Source organism: Dunckerocampus dactyliophorus, chromosome 4 (genome assembly GCF_027744805.1).
Source record: "Dunckerocampus dactyliophorus isolate RoL2022-P2 chromosome 4, RoL_Ddac_1.1, whole genome shotgun sequence".
Taxonomy (NCBI): Eukaryota; Metazoa; Chordata; class Actinopteri; order Syngnathiformes; family Syngnathidae; genus Dunckerocampus; species Dunckerocampus dactyliophorus.
In genome coordinates this window covers 22,430,361-22,447,774 of record NC_072822.1, presented here as the reverse complement: position 1 = coordinate 22,447,774, position 17,414 = coordinate 22,430,361, and the positions used below count along the sequence as shown (strand labels likewise).

At 39.9% G+C, this 17,414-nt stretch overlaps 2 protein-coding genes across 4 annotated transcripts in view; one reads left to right on the top strand and one right to left on the bottom strand.

Moving 5' to 3' along the window:
• htr7c (5-hydroxytryptamine (serotonin) receptor 7c) overlaps positions 1-9,337 on the bottom strand; it is a 42,996-nt gene extending 33,659 nt beyond the window's left edge. The window contains exons 1-2 of one of the 2 annotated variants that reach the window (XM_054773046.1): positions 9,302-9,337; positions 8,543-9,201 (exon numbers count right to left, since the gene is read on the bottom strand). In XM_054773046.1, the coding sequence (XP_054629021.1) occupies positions 8,543-9,009 (467 nt within the window). In that variant the 5' untranslated portion in view covers positions 9,010-9,201; positions 9,302-9,337. Of the gene's footprint in view, positions 1-8,542; positions 9,258-9,301 lie in introns of those variants that run through there. The other variant, XM_054773045.1, reaches the window with a different exon arrangement.
• Positions 9,338-16,538: 7,201 nt separating this feature from the next.
• piwil2 (piwi-like RNA-mediated gene silencing 2) overlaps positions 16,539-17,414 on the top strand; it is a 28,038-nt gene continuing 27,162 nt past the window's right edge. For both annotated transcript variants that reach the window (XR_008570123.1, XM_054774550.1), the window contains exon 1: positions 16,539-16,655. The gene's annotated coding sequence lies outside the window, so the exon portion shown is untranslated. The remainder of the gene's footprint in view (positions 16,656-17,414) is intronic.

Sequence of the window (17,414 nt, the reverse complement as noted above, 5' to 3'; positions counted from 1 at the left end):
GGAAGGTAAAAGCGACTCTAGCCACAACAGATTTTAACTTTTTAAAGGAAAACTGCACTTTTTTTGGAATTTTGCCCATCATCCATAATGTGAGGCATGAACACATATGTCTTTCTCTTTTCTGTGCGTTTTAAAGATTTAAAAACAGCTAAAAAGATGCAGCTAAGAATGCACGTAATGGAAAAGAGCCAAGAACACTCTATTTAGATATAATATGACGTGCATATTAACCGAGCTACAGTGACACTGTTATTATTATCATAATTAACATTGTTACTAGGGGCGTAACGATTCGTTTTAATAATGATTGGATTCATATCACGATTCATGGTTGTCGATATGATTCAAGGATGATATTTGTTCATTTAGAACGATACGATCCGAACGAATTCAGTAGCTTTAAATCGATTCAGTAACTTTTTAGCCAAAAATTCAGTTTTACTGTGAAATAAATACCTGGATACTGGACAGGCCAGGTGAAGTTTCCTAGATTTATGTTGTTTTTTTGTAATGGGATCAGGTATAAATTAATTATGGATATGAAAACAAACAAGTAAATAACAATTCATGACAATTGCGTTCACATTTTATTTGAATAAAGTGCAATCAGCACTTCAGGTTGAATTAACAATGAATGAATTAACAGGGTGAATTAAATAAAGTATGTGATTAATTCTATCTGATAAAACATGACTTGAACATTAATTTCATACGTCATTCACTTCTCTACCCCAAGTATTAAAAACAATAGAGCAAATTTCATACTGGGAAATAGTACCTTTGGTTCCCATTGCTTTAACATTGAGTCAAGACAAAAGCTGTGATCGACCCACGGACCTTGGCAAGTACAACAGTACTACAAAATATATAATAACTTAGGCTATGACATTTGTTTTACTAGTCAACACAGGCACCATTTTTTTGATCATCAAAAAGTCTGGGGAAGAAAATCAAGTGTTATTTTATGGAGGCCTCAGTGCACTCACCACACTACAAATTGCATGTACACAGTAATGACTTCGGGCAAGAGGCAGAGTACACCCTAGACTGAATCGCAGGGCACATATAGACAAACAACCATTTACACTCACGATTTAGTGTCTCTAATTAACCTAACATGCATGTTTTTTGGAATGTGGGAGGAAACCGGAGTACCCGGAGAAAACCCACACATGCAGGGGGAGAACATGCAAACCCCACACTGAGACGCTCAACAGAGATTTGAACCCAGATCTTCCCAATCTCCCGATTGTGTGGCCAACATGCTAACCACTCGGCCACCATGCAGCCTCTGCAGACAAAAAAGTGAATTTATATCCTACATACCTTTTATCCTGTCCTGAAACTCCGATCCGGTTTGAAAGACTTAAAGTTTGAACTTTTGATGTGACTCGATGTGGTCCAACACTATATACAGTTAATGTAAGTATACACGTATAAATATAGTATAACGCATGGCAATGACATCACAGGCAGACTGAATCGAGTGTAGCGTCCGAGGTGTAGGGCGTGTAGTCACTCTTTACAGGACAAAAACTCAAACTTGTGCTCTTTGGAGAGGATGTGTCTGCTCCAACAAACCACACTGTTTCCCTAGACAACCACAACAGTCGCCTTTACATGACATTATCCATTCGCTTTTTCTACCTTGTGGACACTTTTTGTTCATAAATTTTGTTACACGGACTGTCATGCCTCTGCAATTGGGATCCAGTATTTTTGGCATGAGCCAAACGTCACAGATTGATTAACTTTTAAACAATGTTAAATGGATATATGTCGTCCTGAATGGAAACTTTGCTGCACACAGATCGATAGATACTTTATTGATCTCCAAGAGAAATTCAAAATATTAATTGTATATTGTCAATATATACATTGATGTAATGATGAATAGGGCCGCACAGTGGTCTAGTGGTTAGCATGTTGGCCTCACAGTCGAATCTCCGTTGGCAATTTCTGTGTGGAGTTGGCATGTTCTCCATGTGCGTGCGTGGGTTTTCTCCGGGTCTTCCTCCCACATTCCAAAAACATGCATGTTAGGTTAATTTGCGACTCTAAATTGTCCATAGTTATGAATGTGAGTGTGAATGGTGCAATTGGCTGGCGACCAGTCCAGGGTGTACCCCGCCTCTCGCCCAAAGTCAGCTGGTATAGTCTCCAGCATACCCCCGCGACCCTAATGAGGAGAAGCGGTATAGAAAATGGATGGTAATGATGAATCGTTACACCCCTAATTGTTACACCAATTTAACTACAAAATCTGGTGTGGTGACACCTCGCCTCACCACACACAGTGCCACGCTCACCTCCGGCCACTACCAAAAGGTAACGCTACATATTGGAGCTTCTGCTACTGCTGCTGTGTTTATATTATTGAGTTTGGTGAAGTTAATGCTGGGTGTAGGCGTTTGTTTCTATGTTGCTATGTGAAATCTATGCGCCCAGGAAAGAAGTTCCGGTAATGCTTAAAAGGACCAAAATACTCTAAGTATTACATGTTATCCTGAATGGACCTGTTACAGCATGTATATAGAACCATAAAACCTTGTCAGAAGTTTTTGGAGGTGTTTAAATAACGGTCTTTGTAGGCAGCATAGGTGTGTCCCATGTTGTGCAGTAATGAGCTGTCTCTTTTTAGCTGTTTTTATATCTATATAATGCACAAAAAAGAGAAAGCCGTGTGGTCATATCTTATATAAGGATTGTGGATGATGTGCAAAATTCCAAAAAAAGTGCAGTTTTCCTTTAGAGTAGCCTGTCTTAATACTTGTATATCGCAACCTTTGTTGAAAATACATTCAGAAATAGTGCTATGTTTAAGGCTGTATAACCAGGAGATCCAGGCAGTCTGGGGGTGATAAATGGTCACTCATCCATAAGTGTGGCCTTCACAGCTATAAATCAACATTTTCACATACATGAAAAAATCAATGCCATGAAAGTGTATTCTTTTGATGTGTTGGTGGACAAGGATGGGTAGCCTGTGCTTTATATAGTCAATAACTTGCTCTTATAGACTGAGAGGTTTTGTAAAGTTGAGTAAAAAAAAACTTCATAACTCAGCAAAACGTATAATCATATGTATATGCGAGTGCAAGTCATATCTGATTCACAACAACTGTTAGGTTTGCAAAATATGATTATAAATAAATGATATAACACTTAGAACATAATCTACGGCAGGTGTGTCAAACTCGTTTTCATTGAGGGCCACAGCGCAGTTATGGCTGCCCTCAGAGCGCCATTTGTAACCGTCAATATATATGAATATAAATATGAATATAACCTCATGATATTACACAATTGTCTATTCATTTCATTATTATATTTGTACTAACTTACTTTGCGATGAGAAATGAAGGGAGAATGTCAAGGTGACAAGCAGACATTGAAGTTTTTTTTTTTGATAACAAAAAATGCTTGGAAAATCTTGTTGCCTGATCAGATTATATTAAAGATTAGAAGAACTGGCCACAGTACAATTTTTTAGAAGGAAAAAGGTGAAGTGCATGATTAACACACATTATTTCCAGGCTTTCGCCACATGTAGCCCCCAGGCCTTAAGTTTGACACCTTGTCCATTAGCAACCTGCCGTATCACACAACTGTCCTGACTGAGAAACTCCTACACACTAGACACTATGGTGCTGTTTCTTGCAGTATGGAAAATGAACTACGCAATCCTGTATATCAGAAAGTTTTACCGAGTGGTACCGGCAAAACCAGGAGACGGTCGCTATAGGCTGGCTGCTGCATTGGCGGGGATCGTGTTTAAAAGCAAGTATCGGGATATGCCGGTACCGTGCTTTTTCACGAAAATCAGCCGATACTGATTGGTGGCTGATCAATCAGAGCACCCCTACCTGAAACCCTTTGAGAACCTCAGTTGTCATTCTTCTAATTTGATGTGCTAACAAACAGTGTGTTTTAAAATGTCAGACAATTATTTATCATTCACCACAAACACACACTAATTGCTGGTAAAGATAAGATGACATGTGCATTACATGTGCCTACAGTTGGCTCACAAGACCTCAGTGGTAATATTTGGCTCTGATTAGATTGTATATGGTATAGGTTAGAGACGCTGAATTCCACCAGAGTGATTTCTCAAAAGAACATCCTTGGAAGTCTGTGAGATCAAAAATTCACTGAGCCTATACACTCTTCTGGCTCCATGATGTCCACAGTGTTACTTACTACTTACTGAGAGACACTCAACTTACATCTCCAGAATCCTTACCAACCCATTTGTCCAATCCTGAGTCACATAGTGGATACACACACCCATCACAGTAACAGCTCATCTCTGTAATCAGCACAATCCAACACAATGAACATTCTCTGTGAGCCCTGTGCCAATTCATCGGCCAAATATATTCTGATTTGATTTATCATAGCAATGACGTTTTCATGAGCTGATAAATGACTAATTTTGATTTTCCCAAGTTTCAATTTATCGCAGTGTTTCCCAACCTTTATTGAGACAAGGCACATATTTTAGATTGGAAAAATCTCACTGCACACCACCAAGCGTGCCACGACTTATTCTGTTGTATGAACTGCAATAAGATATACAGGTTAATTATGCATCTTCTCCCATCTACGGAAAGAGAATTTAATTGTTCTGTCTCCCATTACAGTGGATATCCGCATAAAGTCATACCTCGCCACATCGTGGTTCGAACATCACGCCCTCACTCTATTGCAGTTTTTCAAAAATCATTTTAATAAATGATTGCTGTTTCGTGGTTGAATACGGCCTATTGTTAGTCAAGAAAATATGCATATTTAAGCAAATTGTACGTACTGTATTCCTAAATTAATTGGCCTAAATTAAACATTTACAAGCATATAAATGGCAAAATTAACGCAAATCCAAATATAAGGTATTAAGAAGATGTGATATGTAGTGTAATAGCTATGGCTTGTTGTGTGCGCCTTTAAGGACCAAGGCCTGAGAAGTGACATCAGCTAGCTAGAGTTGACTGTGTTTAGCAGAGTGTTAGCAGTGTGGAGCACAGTGACTGGTCGGAGTTGTGGCCGACAGCAGCTCCTTTGTGAATGTTCACTGCATATGTGTTCCCCGCTTGTTAATAAAGTGATTGAAGTGTATCATGAGTCCCTCCTTAACCACAAACAGCGGCACTACAGTAGTATTCTACACTGGTCACTAGGTGTCAGTAACATTACGTTGATGAGACAACAGCCACCACAGGAAGTATGCTGTCAATATGAAAACATGTGAGTCTCTGTTATGTCTTATTTATGTCTAAGATGTCTCATTTTCTATTCTTATGTCTACTACATTGGGTAATCCGAGTGTAAACGTGACTATAGGGGTCTTAATTCATGTCTAATAATGCTAAAAAAAAATCGTATTTAGAAGGTCGTAAACACGTTTTCTATGCTCTAACTATGAAAATATTCCATTTATAAAGGAGGAATCCTACTTTGCGGAAATTCACTTATCGCAGTCAGGTATGGAATCAATTAACCGTGATAAACGAGGAATTACTGTAGTCGTGATTCAGCATTCACAACCCTGGTCAAAAAAAATATTGTTTTTTTTTTCCCTCATCTCTTTCACCCAAACTCAGTAATAATTTAAGAATACATGATGATACAAGTAAAATGTACAGAATATATGTACCACAATTTCTGCGTTTATGTCTTTGTGCATCACTGATCATGTTTTTTCGTTGAGATTTTTGCACTTTGTTCAGCCGTCCTTGAACACACCACAGTGCTGAGTGGCAAAAGTTAAACTTCCATACTGTATACCAGGGGTGCTCACACTTTTTCAGCCTGCGAGCTACTTTTAAAATGACCTGTCCCGAGATCTACCTCCTACTATAAATATAGAAAATATATATATTTGCTATATTTATTGTAAAATATGAGTACGTATTTAGGTACGTTATACAGTACATGTATATCAGGGGTGCACGCAATTGTTCAGCATGCAAGTACAAGTCAAAATGTTTCGATAAAACATATAACATATATAAAATCTAACCAGTAAACTTTGAAACACTATTGTAAATACTAATGATTAGTATTTCACATTCAAATTTTCAAAGTTTACAGGTAATCAAAGTAGTTGATATCATAATTATATTCAATATGGCATTAAAGATAATCAATAGCTGTGTATATAACCTGAATACTGATAATATGTCAGTCAAAGTAGCTACGTAACATTCATTAGCAGACACAATTCATGTATTACATCCAGTTAGCATTTGCTATCAAACATTAGCGATATACAAGAATTTAAAATGATTATGCAAAAGACAATGCAGCCGAAGTCAAGGCAACATATTAAAAATGTTTCACCAATGGGCACATTTTCCATTTTATCATGAAATAATAGTTTAAGAAGTGGACGTATAGAAAACACTGATTTGTGTAGTGGAGTTCATAACGCAAAACAAAGCCATCAAACAATACATTTTTTTTCCACATAACTAGCCGCTACAAGTGAACAGATAACTTTTGTTATAGATATAGACATCTTACCGCTGAGTTAGTTTATCCGTAATCAGAATAATAAAGATGAAAGTTGCATCTCCATGTGAAGCTTGAAATGCCACAAGGGAGCAACAACGAATCAGCAGGGGAGCTTAATGTCAGCTGAATGATGTCATATGACATCTACAAAGTGACGTTTACGTGATTGGCCCAAACTACCTTGGCGATCTACCGGTAGCTCGCGATCGACGTAATGGGCACCCCTGCTGTATACTGTTGCTTTCTCAGATGTTCTCAGCATAATAAATCCACTAAATAGAAGACAAACTCCCAAACATGGATTGTGAGCTGAATCCAATCCAGTGCTTCTCAAATAGTGGGGCGGGACCCCCTGGGGAGGTGCGGTGAACTGTCGTGGTGGCGTGAGAGGCAGGGCAGACTTTCAGTATGAGTGCAGACCTGCCAACATGTATGGATTTGTGGTAGTCACATGCAATTTCCATCCATCCATTTTCTATACATACCGCTTGTCATTTGACTTTTGAATATGCTTGCATGCTTCACTGCTCTCAATTTTGTTGTATTTTGCTGGTTTCACCTTCAAATTCAGTCTATACAGTACAAATAAATAAATAGATATTATCAGTTTCTCAATAGTATTTCAAATGGGGGAGCGCAAAAATATTTCTGTCCCCCAGTGGGGGCGTGACAGAAAGTAATTGAGAACCACTGATCTAATCTAATAATTACAACAGTCACTCTTATTGCACATGTCGGAGGAGAATGTGACCGTCAAGCTAACAGGAGGGTTTGGAGGGGGAGAAGAAGCAAGCTGTGTGTCAAAAATAAACATTTTGTAAGTGTCTCAATTACTTGCAGTTTTTCGTCATTTGCTGGTGGTCCTTGAAAGTAACCCCACAAAACACGAGGATCTCCTATATCTGATTATGTGTAGCTGATGTTTGGGGTTTTAAGGTCTCAAAAATTAATGCATTGGGGTAATGTGCTGTCATATTCAGTAGTTACACGATATTATATGTGGAGCTCACTGAGAAATGAGTGTCATAAACAAATGCCACACAGCACCTCCATGTACTATTATCATTATAACCTCTGTAACCTCCTCATTCAAAATTCCCGAAAAGTCCCTTCATCTGTGTTACTATGTCTCAGGTTGAATGTGAAAAAGTATTACAAACTCCTTTCCAACTGGTTGGTCTTCATAGAACATGCAGCACAGCAGATTAAATAATGACGTCTGGGTTTTTCATTATGAATTACAGTGGGGGGAGCAGCCCCCTCGTTTGTCACAAGCAGAGCTCACACAATGATTAGGCTTTCATTCTGATCAATTGAATTTAAAGCAGGCTAAAGGAAGCTACAGTTACAAATACTGTAGGTGTTTTTTTGGAGGGAAGCTGGTGACAAAACCTGTGCTGCCGAATGCGCATGAGGGGAAATAGCTTCGCTTTGTCAACTTGGTGGCACTATGGTGCTATTACAAATGTATAAGGCAAATTCCACACTCTGAATGAAAAATGCAGGTAGGGTATATGCACAGAGTTCAAATGTAGGGCAGTGGTAAAACATGTCTCAAGTCCTGGCAGCTGATCCTAAATGCCTGATTAAACATTTCCCTTGATCTGGTCGAGCAGATTAATTAACTGTGCTGTAAATTAATCACAGTCTGCGTGTGCATTTGCTGCTCCAGTGACTGTAATCACAAGTACAATATCAGCTGATCTGGAATTGGACATTCCCTGGAGCAAACTGCCCTGTTGTTGGATGCGTTTCACCATCAGCCCATTATCTGATATGGCAGTGAAAGCAGTGCACTGAGCAGTGGCGGCCACCCCTGGTCACTCTCCGGCCGCCCCACTTGGCCATCTAGACATTTCAGGTATCAACTTACTGCCACCCGTGAGTAATGAGCTCACCTTGGCCACCCCAATGAAAAAAATTCTGGCGCCGCCACTGGCACTGAGGTCATCTGTTTGTCTCTTTATTCGTAATTTGGGTTCGACTGTGGACAAATAAGCTTCGGGTGTTACATTTAAGGACGTACCTGTCCACGCTGATGACACACAGGGTCATTATGGAGGCAGTGCAGCACATTACATCCATGCCGATGAATATGTTGCAAAAGACTTCTCCAAAAAGCCACTTGCCGCCGGTGAGGTCCGTCACGATCACAAACGGCATCACCGCTATGGCCACAGACAGGTCAGCGACAGCTAAAGACACCAAAAGGTAGTTTGAAGGCTGCCTTAATTTCTTCACCACGCACACTGCGATCACGACCAGCGTGTTTCCCATGACTGTAACTGCCGTGATGATGGCCAGCATCACCCCGATGATGATCTTCTCCGGGCGTCCAAAATCCTGTAGCTGCTCCCCGCACGACTCGTTCCACATGGTTGTGGGAGCGATGGTGACCGCAGCTTGGTAAAGAAGCTGCAAAGTGCCATTGATAACTTCGGAAATATCCTCTTTCTTGTTCAAAGGGAGCTCAATGCCGGACGTGTTGAACATCACGACAACGCTACCATGGAATGAAGAAAAGGGACGCCTCGCCAGCGCACTCCAACGCGCATATTTGGATGTGTGTGACCTGCTTTCCAGTCCGGTCCACTGCTTTCACTTTGTCGATCGCCTCTCGGTGTAAAGGTGGTCCAGCTGCTGGAGGGCGAGACCTTTTTCCACAGGGCCACTTCAGCTCCAAACCTACCAACGCAACAAAAAAAGAGAACGAGCGCGTCAGTTCGATGAGCACACTAAAAGAACTCAAAGCGCACATCGCTCTCCCACTCTCTCTCTTTCTCACTTGATGACGCTCCAGCTACTGGGAGATTTTCATTTCCAGCTACCATTGCAAAATAAGTCCATTTAAGTGCATCTGTAATAAAATGTAAAATGATATTAAATCACCTTTACTCAGTTATTGATTTCTGGGTTAATTTCGTCCTTATTAGGCTACTGAACAACAAGTTTACTAGTAAACATCATTATCTTTATTTCTTTTATTATATAAAAAAAAAAAACTTGGTGCACACTGAACACAGAAAGTCAACAAACTTTGAATTGTGTAACTCAGGGGAGTCTAAAGTGCATCCCAGAGGTCATTTACACCCGCTGCTCATTTTTTATTGGCCCGCAGCACATTGTGGAAATCAAATTAAACACAAAAATGTAAGAAAAAAAGAGCAAAAACGGCATAAGAAAAGGGCTTAAAGGTTGTTAAAGGTGGTCCTCGATTTAAGGCATTTTGTGGTTACAAATGCGGTCCCATAAATGTATTTATTTATTTGTTTATTTTCCTTGCTGTTGACTGGAGCTCTGCTGTCAATGCTGGAATTTTGAACTATTTTGCTGCTTTCCTACACTTCACAAACACAAGATCAGAACAGCTTGCTGACACCCTCAACTTTAACACGGATTGGCGAGAGGTACAGATTCCTTGAAATCAACTACCCACCAGGCACTGCTACATCTATTATACATCTATAGTACAGCATTTGAAAGTAGATATCTATAGCTGTACAATATACATCTAACAGACATATTCATCTATTTCACAGCTCCGTTTGTGCCTGTATCAGACATCTAAATATATCTATCTACACAACCCAGATCTGGCTAGCTATCTAGCTTTATCTAGCTATACAACCTTGTGGGCCTTGTAATTACGACGCCATTTTGCTTCATCAGAAACGACGGAATTATATGCACAAGAATCTGAAAATATCTAACGTTTCTAGTGGCATCAAGTATGTACAATAACAGAACTATAAATTATTACATTGTGCTATTGTTCAGTTATAAAATATGTGTTCACAACAAGGATTATTACTTCAATTTGTATTTCCATTGAAACCAGCGTGACTGTAATAATGGTTTTGCTTCTTGTGATAATTGTAGTAACAGAAGTATGTAAAATGTTTCAAGTATGAAATGTTGCAAGTATGTAAAACAATTTGTAGGAGTGTAACAGTACGTCTTTAGATTTTTTAATATGGAGCCACTCAGCTGCACTAACGCGTGCAGATTTCAAGTGAGTGACGGCCACGAAGTGTACACTCGACGTAGTGCGCCGAAAAGCAGACAAAAATGTGAGTATTTGTCAGAGAAAACAGATCCTGTTTGTTCCTCTAAGTTGTGACTTTCTGTGTGCGTTTGGTACCATACGATGGGCTACTCCTGCTAATTTAGCAGCCGCTAGCAGCAGTTAATGTTTTTATTTTCCATTTTAGGATTTCAAAGGAAGATGTTCGATTTCATGCTCAAGATACTTGATGAGGTTCAGCAGATTGATAGGAGTGAGCCAGAGGCCTCACACACAGAGACTAGTTGAAAAATTGCGAGAATTTGCATTTTGAACATTTGGATCTTAATGAGGTTTTAAGTAGAGCTACAATATGCAAAAACAAGAAGGGGAGTGAGACAAAAAGCATTTTGAAAAAGTAATTTATTGAAAACAACAATTAAACTGAAATAGGCTGTTTATTAGCTGATCAAAAGTTTAAGACCATCGCTCAAAAAGAAGAAAAAACTCTCCAAACCAGAACCAAAAAATTTCTCAGTAGGACTCAGTAATGAGTAGCTCCACCGTTCTTGTTAATCACTTCAAAAATTGGTTGGGCATGCTTGATGCAAGTGTTTCCAAGAGGCTAGTGGGAACATTGCTCCAAGTGGTGAAGATGGCTTCACGAAGGGCATCAACTGTCTGGAACTGATGGCCATTTTTATAAATTTCCCTTGCAATCCATCCCCAAATGTTCTCTATGGGATTTAAATGAAGGGAACATGCAGGATGGTCCAAAAGAGTGATGTTATTCTCCTTGAAGAAGTCCTTGGTCAAGCGAGAACTGCAGCGTTGTCCTGTTGAAAAACCCAGCTGTTACCACACAGACGAGGGCCCTCAGTCATGAGGGATGCCCGCTGCAACATCTGCATCCGTTTGACAACCCTGCACCACCTGAAGCACCGGTGTTCCACTGAATGAAAAAGCACCCCAGATGGATCCCCCTCCACTGTGCCAGGTAGAAAACATCTCAGGTGGGATCTCCTTGTCATGCCAGTAATGTTGGAAGCCATCTGGACCGTCAAGGTTATGTTTTTTCTCATCAAAGAATAAAACTTTTTTCCACCTTTCAATGTCCCATGTTTGATGCTCCTGGCAAAGTGTAAACGGGCAGTTTTGTGGCGTTGGAAAGAGACAAGGTCTTTGAATTTGTTTTTTGTTTTTTAAACCCTTTTCCCGCAGATGCCGCCTGATGGTTATTGCACTGCAGTCGGCACCAGTAAGGGCCTTAATGTGGGTGGGAGACGGCCCTGTGTCTTGATGGACAGCAAATTGGATCCTCCGGCTCAGTGCAGGTGTGATTTCTTTGGGGCTTCCACTTGACTTTTTTGTTCCATAATGCTCAGGATCTTTGAAAAAATTTTGAATGACTAAATTACTGCCCCCAACCTCATCAGCAATGGCACGCTGTGAGAGGCCTTGCTTATGCCGCTTGACAATGCGACCTCATTCAAAAAGAGAAAGCTTCTTAAATTTACAAAATTTACAAAAACAAATCCTGTTTTTATGACAAATTGCTGTAATTTTGGATTACCGGTAGTTTGCTACTTAATATTGCATGCTTAAAGACCGTTGTGCTGAGTGTATGACTGTTTTTTTTTCAAGTCTATATCAAATAGATTAAAAAAAAAAAACTTTATTTTGTATAATAATGTTCTGATGTTCTGATAAATACAAACAACATCTAATTGCATGGAATGTGGGAGGAAACCGGAGTAAACCCACGGACGCACGGGAGGACATGCAAACTTCACACAGAGATGCCCAACAGAGATTGGAACCCAGGTCTTCCCGATCTCCTGACTGTGTGGCCAATATGCTAACTACTAGCCCACAGTGCCCTTAAATCATAACCATTCATTAAAAACTTAATTTTGTTCTGTCTACTACTTACAACGGAAGAATACAATATGTGCAGCTCATGCGCAGCTACACCACTCTTAACGCTAGACTGTGGTGACCATCAATAAGGATAAAAAAAACATATTGTAACATCTACCCAAACATTAGGATGATGATGAGGTGGTTGATCGACAATCTCTTTATTTCAAAAACAGGCTACTGTCACCTGTGTCACTGCGAAAAACGTCAGAAAACTCACCTGTCTTCTCTCCGTCCTAAGCCTGCACCCCCACAGTCAGGACTTAAGCCCCGGTCACACCGCCCGAACTTTGCTGTAGCGTCCCTGGAGTGGTGAAAAAAATTCATCACCGCTCGTAACCGCGCACCACCGTTTAACAAAAGTTGGCCCCCGTTAAGGCAATGCCGTATACGCTCGGCCACCGCTGATGGTCCCTCCTATCGCTCTGAAAGTTTTGAGCTGCACAAAATATTGCCAGCGGTGAGGACCGGGCAATTTTCCGCTACGGCAAAGTTCATCACCGCTCCAACAACGCCCAGTCAAAGTTTGGCGCCTGACAACATTACCTGATTTTTTTTTTTTATTCCAAAAACAATGCTTAAACCACTTAAATTGTTGACTTTTTACTATTACTGACACCTATTATGATGAACGTACACATACAGATTTATACTGTACTTCACCTCAAAGCAGCATATCCATTTTTAATACTTGGTACTTGTTTTTTTTTTTAAACTATTCTGCAGTGTTGTTACCAGGATGATAGATTCTAGAACATAGTGGAGCATTTTCACGTGTAAACCAAATTGAGTTTGCACAAATTCAAACACATGCACAGCCGCATCCAAATACACTTACGACCACATGGGTGCACCTCCATACTGTATGTATTGGACATTATGCTTTTGCAGAAAGGTACTCCAACCATACTTCTACTACTGGCCGTCCATCTAAGTGATCGGGGGCGAAGGGCCTTAGTCAGGGAGGTGACCAATAACTTGATGGTCACTCTGTCAGAGCTCCAGCGTTCTTCTGTGCAGAGAGGTGAACCTTACAGTAGGACAACCATCACTGCAGCAATCCACCAATCAGGCCTTTATGGTAGAGTAACCAGACAGAAGCCACTTGTTAGTAAAAGGCACATGGCAGCCTGCCTTGAGTTTGCCAAAAGGCACCTGAAGGACTCTCAGACCATGAGAAACAAAATTATCTGGTCTGATGAATCATAAATCTTTGGAGTAATTGCCAGGCGTTAGTTACATATGGAGAAAACCAGGCACTGCACCAGGCACAGACCAGTACCATCCCTACAGTGAAGCATGGTGGTGGCAGCATCATGCTGTTGGGATGTTTTTCAGCAGCAGGAACTGGAAGACTAGTCAGGATAAAGGGAAAGATGACTGCAGCAATGTACAGAGACACCCTGGATGAAAACCTGCTCCAGAGTGGGATGACGGTTCATCTTTCAGCAGAACAATGACCCTAAGCATACAGCCAAGATATCAAAGGAGTGGCTTCAGAACAACTTGGTGAATGTCCTTGAGTGGCCCAGCCAGAGCCCAGACCTGAATCCAATTGAACATCTCTGGAGGGATCTGAAAATGGCTGTGCACTGATGCTTCCCAGCCAACCTGATGAAGCTTGAGAAGTACTGCAAAGAGGAATGGGAGAAACTGCCCAAAGATATGTGGGCCAAGCTTGTGGCATCATATGCAAAACAACTTGAGGCTGTAATTGCTGCCAAAGGTGCATCACAAAGTATTGAGCAAAGGCTGTGAATACTTATGTGCATGTAATTTTTATTCTTTTTTTTATGAATTTGCAACAACCATTAAACTGAAAAAGACTGTTCATCAGCTGATCAAAAGTTTAAGACCACAGCCTTTCAAAAATGTGGATTCAATGTAACACTGTCATGATCTCTTGATGGTAAAGGCAAAAAAGCTTTCTCTGGCGGATGGGTTGTTGCAATTGAAGCCTTTGTGGTTCCTGGGTTATTCATAGGCATCTAAACCAATTACCTTTAGTCTAAGGGTGACAGTTCGGCTATACAGTAATCCCTTGTTTATCGCAGGTAATTGGTTCCAGACCTGATTATGATAAGTGAACTTCCGCAAAGTATGAAGCTTTATTTATAAATGAAATATTTTCATAGTTGGAGCATAGAAAACCTGATTTATGACCTTCTAAATATGGGTTTTAACTTTATTAGATCCCTGTAGTCATGAAATAACAACCCTATGGTCACCTTTACACTCCTATTACCCAATATAGTCGACATAATAAGTGTAAATAAGCCATTTAAGATATAAATAACACTCGTGTTCGTGTGTGTTCCTATAATTGTGTTCCCTAGGGGAGTGGTGGGCGGACAGGAAGTGACGTTGGAGATTCAGAGTTGAGGTTTATCTTGCCGTGGGTTACGGCCACAACAATAGCCCGTGTTTTTATCAGGGATTTTTATTAGGGATTATTGTGCCTGTTATGAGATAATTCAAACCTGCAATAAAAGTCTGTTGTTGCGGCGATCAAGTCTAGAGAGTGTGTGTCACCGAACATTACAATAACATTACTGACCTTTAAAGACTAGTGTAGAATACTGCGTCAATGTCTTTGCGTCTTTTGAATACCTTACTGTATATTTGTATTTTAGTTCATTTAGCCATTTTTATGTTTGAAAATGATTTAATTTAGGCAAAGGAATACGTAACGTTAGCTGAAATATGCAAATGTTTTGACTAAAAATAGGCCCTATTCAATGATTTATTAATTTATTTTTGAAAAACCTGATAGTCAAGTTGCAAAATTCGAACCGCAAAGTGTCAAGGGACAACTGTATGTAACCCACCTGTTGCAGGCAGCCCCGCGCTGGGCTATAAGCAAGGGGCTTTGTAATGAGAGTCGAGTGCCGAGCTAAAAGCCCAGACAGTCAACTTGGCGTTTAGCACGGCTAAGGCTGAAGAAGTGACGTTTACTAACATACACTTGCATAGCCACACTGGCTGGCATCCGTTACATGTATACCACATTTCTGTAACTACATGTCTGCACTGAGAAATTTGCATAGCAGCATGATGCAGCATGATGAGAGCAGTCTTCCAAGTAACTCACTCAACTGATGACAAATGCTAAAGCTAGGGGACATTAAGGCCAGATGGGAAACCTTGTAGTGAATTTGGCTGTTTACATCATCATTATCATCCAGGCAGAAACAGTAATGTATTTGCCCTCCCGGCTCTGGGAAGGTTTTTTTTTTTTTCCACAATCTACCACAGCTAGTCATCCCTGTTCAACCACCTAAAGATGCAGGGCACCACATCCTCGATTTGTTGACTTCTAAATATCTACTGTGCAGTCTGACAAGCAGGTCTGTAATGAATGTCACATCAGATGAATGCCACTTTCTCCCAGGCCTCCTGCTGTCAAGAAAATTTGGTCCATTTACACTAGGACGATTACTAATCTGTATATGTAAGGGAAGCGGGTCAGATTTCCACGGTGAAAAAAACTCTCACTGCTTAAGCAAAGCAATCGTTCTGCATGTCAGTGTTTCTTTCAGTGCATTAGATGGTCTCAGAATTAAAGGGGACAAAATAATTTTCAAGAATTAGACTACCTTCAAAGACCATGCGTGTTTTGTCTTTTCTGCCTCAATTGACATTGCAGTTATTCCTATGTGTCACTAGATGGCAACACATACCCAGCCAGAGTTTGTATGTTCCAACTACAATGCCATTTAATTTAATACGTCAATATAAATCATGTATTAAATCAATTTATTTGTTTTTGAAAGCATTAATAACATCACTAATGTTGATAGTCATAAAAATGTTGTTTAGTGTGTCTATGTGAGGAAGAGGAATGGCATTCTTTGGCATACTTGAATGGGATTCAAGTACCATGTAGATGAGATATGACGTATTCAAATTGAATGTGGCTACTAATTAAAACGTAATTTGTTTGTTTTTTTTAAATGGCAATTAGTTACTCGTTGTGTCCGCTAGGGAGCGACCAATGCCCATATTCCACTTTAATTTAAATTGGCATAAAGTGATTGACAGGTTGAGTAAACCAATGACTGACAGCATGACAGGTTGAGTAAACCAATGACTGACCTGTTGATTGTTTAATACCGATCAGGAGGGCAGATATAGCCACAAGTGCATTGACGTGGTCGGTTGACTAACTTTTGGCGCATAATTTCCTAAACTTGAGGAACCTGTCTCGAGCATCTGAGTAAGTATATGTGTGTGTATTTTGTTGAGGTTCGTGCTGTTATTTGTACATTACTGAGAAGGAGAAATGGCTTTGCTGTGTGTATCAAGGTTGCTAATTGCGTGGCCTCTACAGCAGCAGCCCCACGTTGCCATCTAATTAAGTGTTCGTTTTAATTTATGCTAATGCCGAAACGTGCCAATTAGATTTTGTTAATGATCTAAAACGTATTAGAAACGAGTTGTGTATGTATTTGGTCTAATTGTAACTGTACCGGCGGGCTAGTTTGCCATAAAATGTTTTAAATATTTCAAAAAAGAAGTCTAGTCTTTAGTCTTGGTCTGCCATTACATCATAACGGAAGCCAGCAGATCGACGTATGACCTGCTATTAGAAAGCTGGCTTTGAAGACTAAGTCCAGTTTTGTTTCATTTAAGTGTGAACATGTTTATTTTATTTTAAATAACATTCACTCATCGAACACTGTAAACGCTTTCCATAAAAAATGGTTCATTGGGTTTAATTTTCTCAAACAAATTTGTGGATTAAAAAGTATAAAGCCAGGCAAATTGCTACAATGAGATTGTTTTACTCAAAACTAAATACATGATGTCAGTAAATATGTGAGAAAGACACTTGCAGGTGAAGAAAATATCTGTTGCAGTAAAAATTTGTCAAAATGGTGTGTGCTATGGCTCGAAAGGAATTCATACATAAATGTGAAACCACACTAAGTTTATATATTTTAAGAAAGAATAGCTTGAACTAGTGATTTGCATT